Genomic DNA, 12860 nt, shown 5'->3' on the forward strand with positions numbered 1-12860 from the left:
ATGATGGAGGCTAGAAAATCGGCAGCAGTGAGCGCTAAAAAGTCAAACCGTTTTAAAAAGCAAGATTAAAGAAGTGATAGAGAGTTCAGTTCCCTTTTACGCCTATGGCGTACACTAACGGTCGCTCACCTTTCCGCCGTTTGCTCGGCAAGTAAATTTGCGATTTTATTCTCAATTTCTCTTTGCTCTTTCTCGAGGCTGCAAGAAATTATAATTGTGAGAGGACACGGCATCTTTCCGGTTTGCTCACATGGAAAGAACAGGATTTTTGTTAAATGCAGTATTTACAGAATTTGTACAGACAGATAGGTCCCCGAGACACAACATGTAGAGTAATCTGCAGTGGTGCGGGTATAGACCGGAGGAGGAGAGAGATTTGTGGGATAAGATTCAATACAGGGTCTTCGCTTTAGGAGTCCAGTGGGTGGTCCGATTCTGCCAGACATCTCTGTATGCAGAGGTGAGGCCGCCCACTGGACTCCTAAACCTTTCTATTTATCATGTTGTCAAGTTTCTCCTTCTTAAAGGGAACCTGTCAGCAAATTTGGGGCCTATAAGCTGCGACCACCACCAGTGGGCTCTTACAGTATTCTAACATCCTGTATATAAGAGCCCAGGCCGCTGTGTAGAACGTAAAAGAAGGATTTTTGTGTACTCACCGTAAAATCTCTTTCTCTGAGTCTTCATTGGGGGACACAGCACCCATGGTCCTGTGTCCCCCAATGAAACGAAAAAGAGAATTTTGTTTACTTACCGTAAATTCTTTTTCTTATAGTTCCGACATGGGAGACCCAAACCATGGGTGTATAGCTACTGCCTCCGGAGGACACACAAAGCACTACACTAAAAGTGTAGCTCCTCCCTCCGAGCATATACACTCCCCGGATGACAAATCCAACCAGTTTAGTGCCAAAGCTGAAGGAGGACATCCACCCATAAGTAGAGATAGAGTAAAACCCGGAATAACCGGAACCTCTGTCTACAACAACAGCCGGTGAAACACACGGAACAAGAAAGCTGCCAACAGGCAACAGGGAGGGTGCTGGGTCTCCCATGTCGGAACTATAAGAAAAAGAATTTACGGTAAGTAAACAAAATTCTCTTTTTTTTTATCGTTCCTTATGGGAGACCTAAACCATGGGACGTCTCAAAGCAGTCCATGGGTGGGAATAAACAGAAACTGAGAAGTAGGCGAAACCTAACTTCACAAATGGGCGACAGCCGTCCGAAGGATGCGTCTGCCAAAGCTCGCATCTGCCGAAGCATGAGCATGCACTTGGTAGTGCTTCGAAAGAGTGTGCAGACTAGACCAAGTGGCATATTAACAATAGAGTACAGGAATTCATAATGTATATATTTATTAAACAACTAGAGTCCCCATATCATACATTATTAAGAAGATTGGACTTAGTCTGGAAAATAGGCTATCAATAAAGGCATCAATGCACACAGTTTTTTTGAAAAAATATAACAAATTATTTATTATGCGTGACACATAAAGGACATACACAGACAAATTTAAAATCAACACAGCAAGAGATTGGGCGGTGTAACCATAAATGGGGCTTATTATATATTGCACATTGCAAGTGAGAGCTCTAACAGAAAAGAGGCAATGATATCAATGAATAAATACAGAGCCCATATATGAATCTACAAGGGTTAAAATCACCTCTAATCACAAAAGCCAGTGAATGCTTAGTTCCGACAACCTGAATGTAATTGGAACTGTAGCAGATACAGAATAAATGCAGCCTGATACTAAGTCTGGTAACCAGTGACCAGGGCTGCTGTGGAAGATAATACAATTAAGGATTTAGATTATATGACTAATCCTAGCACAATAGCATTGTAAACACTGAACTTTTGTAAAGACAGGCTACAGGTCAGATAACCATAACTAAACACAGATAGCGATCACTGCTAACAGGGATAATGAACCCTGAATAGAAAGAGCTCAGCAGGGAAAAATACCCACCAAAGTGTACAGCCCCACCAGAGTACACCGCCCACACCTGACGCGCGTTTCGCAACGGCTTCGTCGGAGGTGTGGGGGCTGTATGTCTGGTGGCCTTTAAATGTCCCCCATGTACTACTTGCCAGCCTAGACCAAGTGGCAGCCTGACAAACCTGCTGAGCCGTAGCCCAAGAGGCACCGACGGCTCTGGTCGAGTGCGCCTTAATCCCCGGCGGGGGAGGCACCTGAGAACATTGGTAGGCATCGGATATGGCCGACCTATTCAATGAGCTAGGGTCGGTTTAGAAGCCGAGAGACCCTTGCGCTGACGTGTGGTCAGCACACAAAGAGAGGTGCACCGCCTAAGAAACAGCGGTGCGTGACACATAGATCCGGAGCGTCCGCACCGAAGCTAAAGCATGCAACGCTTTCTCAAAGCGATGCACAGGGGCCGAACAAAGGGAAGACAATGAAATGTCCTGGTTAAGGTGGAAAGGAGACACCACCTTAGGGAGAAGGCCCGGAGTTGTACGGAGAACCACCTTGTCTTGGTGAAAAAAAACAAAAAGGGAGACTCCGAAGAGAGCACAGTCAAATAAGAGACTCTCCTGAGAGAAATTATGGCCACCAGAAAGACCACTTTCTGTGAAAGACTAAACAACGAAACCTCCCTAAGAGGCTCAAGGGGGGTTTCTGTAAGGCCATGAGGACCAGAGTAAGGTCTCAGGGATCCAGAGGCCGCCGGTAAGGCGGAATGATGTGAGATGCGCCCTGCATGAAGGTGCGCACCTGGGCCAGCCGGGCGATACGCCGCTGGAACAATGCTGACAGAGCCGAGACCTGTCCCTTGAGGGAATGAGGGACAGACCTAGCTGCAGGCCGGACTGTAGAAAGGACAGGATGGTCGGCAAGGAAAAAACGGCCAAGGAGCATGGCCGGAAGAACGACACCAGGACAGGAAAATTCTCCAAGTCCTGAGGTAAATCCTGGCCGAGGAAGACTTCCGAGCCTGAGTCATAGTGAAGATGACCTCGGAAGGAATGCCTGAAGCCGTAAGGATTCAGGGCTCAAGAGCCACGCCGTCAATCTGAGAGCCAAGAATTGTTGTGGAAAACGGACCCTCTGAGAGAACGTCTGGCCGGTCCGGGAGATGCCACAGCACCTCTACGAACAGACGGAGCAGGTCTGGGGACCAAGCTCGCCTGGGCCTGGGGCGATGAGTACGACCCGACGGCCCTCCATTTTGATCTTGCACAGGACTCTGGGCAAGAGAGCTAGAGGGGGAAACACGTAGGCCAGACGGAACTGGGACCAAATAATCTGCCTCCCAGTTTTCTGCGCCTGGGATGTGGACTGCGGATATGGTGGACTCGGAGTCCTCCGTCCACTGAAGGATATGTTGAACTTCCAACATCGCTAGGCGGCTGCGAGTCCAAGGACTACAGCCCTGATTTCTAGCACATTGATCGAGAGGGCTGATTCGGACGGAGTCCAAGTGCCCTGTGCTCGGTGGTGGAGAAACTGCTCCCCAGCCGGATAGACTGGCATCCGTGGTGAGAATCACCCAGGACGGGGCCAGAAAGGAGCGTCCCTGGTACAGAGAGAGGGGCCGAAGCCACCACTTAAAGAGAGCTCCTGGTCTGTGGCGACAGAGCCACCAGCCTGTGCAAGGAAGAGGTCCGCTTGTCCCAACAGCGGAGAATGTCCAGCTGCAGGGGACGCAGATGGAACTGGCAAGGGGAACCGCTTCTATTGACGCCACCATCTGACCCAGCACCTGCCTGAGGTGCCAGATGGAATGACGGCGGAGCCTCAGCAGAGAGCGAACCGCCAGATGAAGAGACTGCTGTTTGACTAAGGGCAGCTTCACAAGTGCCAGCAGAGTCTCGAATTGCATCCCTAGGTACGTAAGTTCCTGGGTCGGGGTTAGAGTGGACTTGCAAGCGTGGCGAGAGTGAGCGAGACACTCCGCTGACAGTCTGCACTGGATGAAGCCCTGACTAGAAGGGCGTCCAGGTAAGGAATCACTACCAACCCCTGGAGGAGCAGCACCGCAACTGGTGAATACACGAGGGGCCGTGGCTAACCCAAGGGGAGAGCCACGATTGGAAATGTTCCTCTCTGATTACAAAACGTAGCCAACGCTGGTGGGAAACTGCGAATGGCACATGCAGAGAGACATCTCTGATGTCGATGGATGCTAAGAATCTCCTTGGGTCATTGACTGATCGCAGAGATTTCTGCAAAATTGCCGCACCTGAACATGCTTGTTGAGAAGCTTGAGATCCAGGTCGGAAAGCACCGTCCTTTTCGGGGACTAGGAAGAGATTTCAGTAGAAATCTCAGAACCGTTCCCAGTCGGGAACTGGTACAATTACTCCATTGGCCTGCAAGAATGCCACGGCCTGTGAGAAGGCGGCGGCCTTGGAGCAGGGGGGAGTTGTCAGAAAAAAATCTGTCTTATAGCCGTGGGAGAGGGTAACCCACACCCACTGATCGAAGACGTGTTGCAACCACACGTCGCCCAAGAGGGAGAGCCTGCCACCGACCAAGGACGTTACTGGCGCGGCCAGATAATCAAGAGGAGGCTGCCCTGGTGGCAGCAGCTCCTGCCGACTTAGGACACGGCTTCATGCGCCAGTTGGTTTACGGACCTTGGCTGAGTTAGTGGACGAGGCCGAGGGCTTAGAGGACGACCAGTTAGAGGAAACGAAAGGAACGAAACCTCGACTGGTTCCTGCCCTGGAAGGTGTCCTGGGTTGTGGCATGGAAGTACTCTTCCTGCCAAAAGCTTCCTTAATAAATTCATCCAGTTGTTCACCGAATAGACTGGTCCCAGCAAAAGGGAGTCCAGCAACGAACTTTTTAAGAAGCATCTGCCTTCCACTCTCGAAGCCACAGGAACCTGCGGATAGCGAGGGAAGTAGCCGAGGCCACCGCAGCGCGGTGACAGTCTCCAGCTATAGGATGAAAAGACTGAAGCCTGGAAGTTAAGGCAACCAATTCGGGCATAAAGGCCCTGGTGAGGGAATGAATCTCCTCCCGAGAAGCAGAGATGGCTTTGAGAGCCCGCACTGCTGCAAAGATGGGGAGAACGAGGCCCCTGCCGCCTCATATATAGATTTGGCCAGAAGGACAACCTGGCGGACCGTGGGATCCTCAGAGAGGAGCCGTCAGCCACTGATACAACTGTCCGGGCTGAAAGTCTAGACCCCGGAGGGTCCACCCTTGGTGAATGAGCCCATTCCTTGACCACCATTGGTGGAAGGGGGAAACAGTCATCAGAACCACGCTCTGGGAAGCGTCTGTCAGGACAAGCTCTGGGCTTGGTCACAGTGACCTGAATGCTGGAGTGGATAAGGAACACACTCCTTGTTCTCTTAGGCAAGGCATACTGATGCTTTTCTGCCAAAGAGGGGTGCTCCCCTGATACAGGCGGATTGAGGTCCAGCAGAAATATAATGGACGCAATCAAATCATTAGCACCTGCGTCACTTTCGGACAGATCAATAGGGTACATGGAGAGCGTCCGAGCCCCCAGTAAGTCAGAAGTACGCTTAAGAAAGCGTTTGTCAGGACAGGCCCTGGGTTTAGTCACAGTGGCCTGCTCTCTTAGGTGAGATAAACTGGTGTTTTTCTACCCAAGAGGCCTGTTCTTCTGACACTGGAGGGTTAAGGTCCAGAACGGAGTTAATGGACGCTATCAAATCGCTAACATCTGCATCACCATCGGTATCAATGGGGTACATAGACGAAGCGTCTGAGCCCACAGTAAGGGCATCCTCCTCGCCTTGTGACTCGGCCCGTGAGGCAGAGCCGTGGGACGAGGAAGGAGAGGAGTCCCTGCGTCTCCGTTTAGGAGGACGGGGTCTGGGATTAGGTGAAACAGACTCTGTTAGCTCTGCAGAGCGAGCTGGAGCAGCAGAGGCACCCTGAGAAGGGGGCTGATGCATGCTTAGCAGCGTCCGAGACAACTGTCCAATGGAGTCTGCAAAGGGCTGGGAAATAGCATTGGAAAAAGATGCTACCCAAGCCGGGGGTTCAGCCTGGGGAGACTCCAGGCTGAGGCACCACCACATTAGAACAGGCATTACAGTGTGGGTCTGTGCCGGTTCAGGCATATGAGCTTACATGCAGAACATGTAGTGTACAGCCTTGGAGCTTTGCTCCTAGATGAGACATGCTGCTGAGGAGGAGGTTCTATAATAAAGAATTAACTCCTTCAGAATGCCCTGAGAGTGTGTAAAAGTGCACAACCAGAGGTTGTGACTTATCAGGCCACTATTATGTGTGCCCTCCGGATTCCAAGCCTGGACCCCCAGCCAGATATTCACTCCCTCTGCAGAGCAGCCAGCGCCGACCAGTGTACTAAGAACGCTGAGAAAATGGCGCCAGAGTGAGGGGGGGGGCGGGGGTTAACCCAGGAGCGTGAATCGGAGGGCTAAGGAGATGTACAGGGGAGGGAATCATCTCCTCAATAAGGAGTGTCCTCCCCTGTGCAGAGCGGCCGGCGGGCGGCGCTGCAGTGTCCCCCTGCATGACTGACATGCAGGGGAGCGAAACGAAACTAGGCCGCGGCTGAAGCCGGGGCCTAGAGTTATGCATGCGGCCGACAATCAGGCATCATCGGCGCGGTTCTCAGTAAAAACCGTGGAACCGGCCGGAAACACAGTAAAAAGCAGCATTATTAAAGTAAATCACTGTCCCCCCCAATAAAAGTGCCCCACATTGCAGAAGGACCCTCTGAATAGCGTCTCTATACTTAGCTTTGAGACGCAGGGTCCAGTCCCTGGGTGGGGTGGGGGTTCAGTGCTCCGTCCAGCAGGGTCCTGCCAAAGGGCTGCGGATGGAGGCCGGTCTCCTGCAAGGCAGTGAGAACCGTGTTGGCTCTAACTTCAAGCCAGAGCCCCTAAGGGATGGTGAAGGAGCGCGGCATGAAGGGCTCTTGCCCTGAATCAACCTTAACAGCACCGCCGCCAGGGGGGTGAGAAGGGACATGCCGGGAGTCCAGTGGACCCGCTTTTCTTCCAAATCTTTAGAAAAAAAGGAAAAATCAAAAGAAGATGCATGTGTGTGTGTGATCCTCCTGACACAAAGCATGAAACTGGTTGGATTTGTCATCCGGGGAGTGTATATGCTCGGAGGGAGGAGCTACACTTTTAGTGTAGTACTTTGTGTGTCCTCCGGAGGCAGTAGCTATACACCCATGGTTTGGGTCTCCCATAAGGAACGATAAAGAAAGAGAAAATCACTTTACAATACTCACCTAACGGTTGCTGCGGTGGAGGTGGGCCATATGGGCATCTCCTTTGTCCGGTGCCGGCGCAGCCTCTTTTGGCCATCTTTGTCCTCCTTCTGAAGTCTGGGTGCAGGACGCATCCTACGTTATACATACTCGCCGGTACAGCGCAGGCGCACTACAATACTTTGATCTCAATGCCGGCGAGTGTGGATGACATAGGACGCGTCACGCACCCAGGCTTCAGAAGAAGGACAAAGATGGCCGAAAGAGGAGACGCCGGAACCGGAGGCCCATATTACCCAACTCCACCGCAGGTGAGTATTATAAAATTATTTTTATGTTCTACACAGCGGCCTGGGCTCTTATATACGGTATGTTAGAATGCTGTATATAGGAACCCACTGGTGGTGGCCGCAGCTTATAGGCCCCAAATCTGGTGACAGGTTCCCTTTAATAAAATGCAGATCAGACTAAATCTTAAAATGGTCACTGTCGGTCAACAACAATTCATGAATCAAAAAGACAAGTAACTTAAAAAAAAACTTTGTGATATATATCTCATCTGTGAAATTTGCTCCTTCACCACTTACGAAACACTTTTCCCCCTCCATGTCCCCTGATCTCATTATCCACAATGAAAAACACAGAAAATGCATATAGACCTCTGCGGCTGCTTAAAACTGTTTTATCTCTCTTTAGAGTTGGAATCACAGCTGCACCGCTCAGTACTGCTGGATAATGTCCTCCATGCTGCTGCTTCTGAACATGTGGTATATAGAAACAGGAGAGCAGGAATCCCTCATGTCTGTGTTATTCCTCATATACACACACACACACACACAGACTGTATCATTCTGTTTATGTCACCCAGAGCTGGAATCACAGCTGCACCGCTCAGTACTGCTGTATAATATCCTCCATGCTGCTGCTTCTGAACATGAGGTATATAGAAACAGGAGAGCAGGAATCCCTCATGTCTGTGTTATTCTTCATATACACACACACAGACTGTATCATTCCTGTTTTTATTACCTGTTTATGTCACCCAGAGCTGGAATCACAGCTGCACCGCTCAGTACTGCTGTATAATATCCTCCATGCTGCTGCTTCTGACCATGCGATATATAGAAACAGGGGAGCAGGAATCCCTCATGTCTGTGTTATTCCTCATATACACACACACAAACTGTATCATTCCTGTTTATGTCAGCCAGAGCTGGAATCACAGCTGCACCGCTCAGTACTGCTGAATAATGTCCTCGATGCTGCTGCCGCTTCTGAACATGTGGCATATAGAAACAGGAGAGCAGGAATCCCTCATGTCTATGTTATTCCTCATATACACACAGACTGTATCATTCCTGTTTTTATTACCTGTTTATGTCAACCAGAGCTGGAGTCACAGCTGCACCGCTCAGTACTGCTGTATAATGTCCTCCATGCTGCTGCTTCTGACCATGCGATATATAGAAACAAGAGAGCAGGAATCCCTCATGTCTGTGTTATTCCTCATACACACACACAGACTGTATCATTCCTGTTTTTCTTAACTGCTTATGTCACCCAGAGCTGGAATCACAGCTGCACCGCTCAGTACTGTTGTATAACGTCCTCCACGTTGCTGCTCTTTCTGAACATGTGCTACAAAGACATGAGCGATTCTGCTTCACTGTCTCTATGCATTTTATTCCTCATGAACACACAGACTGTACCACTCCTGGTTTTTATTAACGGTTATTTCACCTCCAGAGCTGGAATCACATCTACACTACTCAGTACCACTCTATAAGGTCTTGCATGTTTCTGCATTTTCTTAACCTGATCATGACTGTGACTTAATCAGCGATTCATAGGCTTCAACAGCAGTCAAAGAACCAGAGAGGGGAAAATAGCCTGGTTTGGAACTGTCCAGACGACCCCTTAGGGCCACATGTTGCAGGATGTGCAGCCCCACGTGTGACCCCGTAGAGATGACCATACCTGTCATTCATGCTCTGCAGGTTCAGCAGCTCAGCGCCCAGATCCTCCTCCTTCTGGGCCTGCTCCCGTTGCTCTTTCTCTAGTTTCTTTCTAGATTCTCTTCTCTTAGCCACCAGATCTTCAATGTTTTTTAGATAAACCTGAAAGACCAGACAGATTTAGAAAATGAGACTCTGCAATCTCAGTAACAAAGAAATGTCTGACAAACACACTCCCGTGCGTAACTGTAGGGAGTCTCATCACTATGGGGGGGTGATGCGGCACCCTCATTATTATGGGGGGGGCGGAGGATTTCTCATGACTGTGGGGGTGGCGAAGACGGCTCATCTCCTGGGGGGGGGGGATTGAGACCACCCATCTCCTAGGGGGGAGGAGACCGCTCATTCTCTGGGGTGGGGAAACACCGCTCATCTCCTAGGGGGTGGCGAAGGCCGCTCATCTCCTGGGGGGGGGGGTTTGACCGCTCATCTCCTAGGGGGGAGGAGACCGCTCATTCCCTGGGGGGGAGAAGACCGCCCCTCTCCTCGGGGGGAGAGGACCGCTCATCTCCTGGGGAGGGGGGGGAGGAAGAGTTCGCTCATTTCCTGGGGGGGAGGAGACCACTCATCTCCTGGAAGGGGGGGAGATGCCCGCTCATCTCCTGGAAAGGTGGGGAGGGGGAGGAGACTGCTCAACTCCTGGGGGGTGGGGGTGGAGAAGGCCGCTTATCTCCTGGGGGGTGGGGGGAGACAACTGATCTCTGTGAAGGGGAGAAAGAAGCCCACTCATCACTGCGGGGTGGGGGGGTGGGGGGGAGAGAAGCCCGCTCATCACCGTGGAAGGGAGAAGCCCGCTCATCACCGTGGAGGGGAGAAGCCCGCTCATCACCGTGGAGGGGAGAAGCCCGCTCATCACCGTGGAGGGGAGAAGCCCGCTCATCACCGTGGAGGGGAGAAGCCCGCTCATCACCGTGGAGGGGAGAAGCCCGCTCATCACCGTGGAGGGGAGAAGCCCGCTCATCACCGTGGAGGGGAGAAGCCCGCTCATCACCGTGGAGGGGAGAAGACCGCTCATCACCGTGGAGGGGAGAAGACCGCTCATCACCGTGGAGGGGAGAAGACCGCTCATCACCGTGGAGGGGAGAAGACCGCTCATCACCGTGGAGGGGAGAAGACCGCTCATCACCGTGGAGGGGAGAAGACCGCTCATCACTGTTGGAGGGGGGGGGGGGGGGGGGAGGAAGAAGCCTGCTCTTTACTGTGGGGGGGGGGGGGGGGAAAGAGTCTCCTCATTAATGTATGGGGAAAAGCCTGCTCATCACTGTGGTTGGAAGGGGTCTCCTCACTGTGGTGGGGGGATGGTCCCACATTGATGTGTGGGGAAAAGCCTGCTTATCACTTAGGGTGGAAGGGGTCTCCTCATCACTGTGGGGGCACTTTTTTTCTGAGTATGATTGAGGAATCTTGTGAGCATCATCATTAGAAGAAGACGATGACTGGCCTCCAGTCTTCTCAGCACAGTGCGCCCCACTCCGGGCCCTTCTTACCTTGTGCCTCTGTATTTCCTCCTCGTTCTGCTGCCGCAGTTGTTTTATCTTCACCTGCAGCTGTTTTTCGGACTGGATCTGTTTGTCGAGCACGTCCTGGTACGCCTCTGTCAGTGATTCTCCGCAGCCAACCAGCAGCTTCTGCAGCAATATTGTTTAACAGTAATGGGGGGGGGTTCAAGGACATTAATAATGATGATTTATCTTTAGTATAGGCCATCAATATCAGATCGGGGGGTTCATATCCTGCGACCCCCAGCTATCCCGCTGACTGAAAGTGCATTGAAGCGGCAGAGCTTCATAACGGTGTAATGGCCGTGAATGGCACTGCAAGCTGTCCGCTATTTGCTTTGGGTAGAGAAGAAAACTTACAGTAATAATCACAAGCACCACCCAATGTGCAGCGCTGCGCCACCTCCGAGGCTTTAATCAGCTGATCTGCAGAAGACTGACTACTGCCCACCTGACACTATTCTAAGCATAAGGGGCCGATGCACAATGGACAGCCGTCATCCAACTGCGGCACACTCCGGAGCACGCCTGGGGGTCTTACGAGAGCGGCTGTCAGATGCCTAAAGGGATCCCCATCTGGAATCAGACATCCTGGATCCTTATCTCCAATTGTCCATGCCCCCCCCACACATATTAGACTGTCAGCCGAGCCTGCCGATAATGGCAGACGTTAGTCTAATGTGTATGGGGGTTTAAGTCATCAATATCCAAGTCCTGGAAGCCCCCCCCCCAAATGTATTTAAAAGAAACTCTTAAGTATTAACATAGACAAATCTTCACTCACCAAGAGCGTCTCTGTGCCCCTGTCAGTAATGGTTTCTGCATCTTGCTTCTCGTACTCCGTCTACAGGGATGGGGCAGAACAGAGACTCAAACAGTAATAGAGAATGCGGACAATGGCTAGATAAGAAAGTACAGGACACAAACCAAGAAAAATAGACAGGAGTGTCTAGAATGGGTGGAAAGTCTAATGAACCATCATACAGGATGTCCACCCCCCACACTTCGTAGCCAATGCAAAGAGCTGCACAGACACTGGGGGTCTTCCCATGTCTGCCCCGACACTGGGGGTCTACCCATGTCTGCCCCGACACTGGGGGTCTACCCATGCCTGCCCCGACACTGGGGGTCTACCCATGCCTGCCCCGACACTGGGGGTCTACCCATGCCTGCCCCGACACTGGGGGTCTTCCCATGTCTGCCCCGACACTGGGGGTCTTCCCATGTCTGCCCCGACACTGGGGGTCTACCCATGTCTGCCCCGACACTGGGGGTCTACCCATGCCTGCCCCGACACTGGGGGTCTACCCATGTCTGCCCCTACACTGGGGGTCTTCCCATGTCTGCCCCGACACTGGGGGTCTTCCCATGTCTGCCCCGACACTGGGGGTCTTCCCATGTCTGCCCCGACACTGGGGGTCTTCCCATGTCTGCCCCGACACTGGGGGTCTTCCCATGTCTGCCCCGACACTGGGGGTCTTCCCATGTCTGCCCCGACACTGGGGGTCTTCCCATGTCTGCCCCGACACTGGGGGTCTTCCCATGTCTGCCCCGACACTGGGGGTCTTCCCATGTCTGCCCCGACACTGGGGGTCTTCCCATGTCTGCCCCGACACTGGGGGTCTTCCCATGTCTGCCCCGACACTGGGGGTCTACCCATGTCTGCCCCGACACTGGGGGTCTACACATGTCTGCCCCGACACTGGAGGTGTTCACACGACTACCTTATATTGTGGCTTATTGTATTCTATGAGACTTATTTAATGTTGCATACATATCCTGTTGCACTTTACCTATTCCTGGGAACGTCAGTGAGAAAGCCTGCCATGTTTGTCTAAGGTTAGGTTCAAATGATCCTTTTACAAGTGCATAAGTGCACCAGTTCTACGGAAGAAAGCCCCCATCCAAGCACTGAGGACCCACACTGATCCTCCTCGTATTAGAAGGGACCTTTATCTATTATTCCATGTGTTTATTTATTTTACTCACTTATATAGTGCTATTAACTCCACAGCGCTTTACAGATGTGTTGACACAAAGATCGCAGTTATTAGAAGGTTGAGCAAAAAATAATTGTGCTGCCTTGTTCTAGAGTCCCGTCCTCCCCGACAGCTGGAGCAGGGCAGTCTTCACTTCTGTGGCTG

General features: G+C 51.7%; 1 protein-coding gene across 3 annotated transcripts in view; it reads right to left on the reverse strand.

The window, feature by feature from the left end:
• The window catches only part of RNF214 (ring finger protein 214), a 105331-nt gene that overhangs the window by 74336 nt on the left and 18135 nt on the right, over positions 1 to 12860 (reverse strand). For 2 of the 3 annotated variants that reach the window (XM_075328932.1, XM_075328931.1), the window contains exons 3-6: positions 11501 to 11560; positions 10705 to 10845; positions 9180 to 9319; positions 130 to 198 (exon numbers count right to left, since the gene is read on the reverse strand). In XM_075328932.1, the coding sequence (XP_075185047.1) occupies positions 130 to 198; positions 9180 to 9319; positions 10705 to 10845; positions 11501 to 11560 (410 nt within the window). The remainder of the gene's footprint in view (positions 1 to 129; positions 199 to 9179; positions 9320 to 10704; positions 10846 to 11500; positions 11561 to 12860) is intronic. The other variant, XM_075328933.1, reaches the window with a different exon arrangement.

This window comes from Anomaloglossus baeobatrachus, chromosome 11 (assembly GCF_048569485.1).
Source record: "Anomaloglossus baeobatrachus isolate aAnoBae1 chromosome 11, aAnoBae1.hap1, whole genome shotgun sequence".
Lineage (NCBI taxonomy): Eukaryota > Metazoa > Chordata > Amphibia > Anura > Aromobatidae > Anomaloglossus > Anomaloglossus baeobatrachus.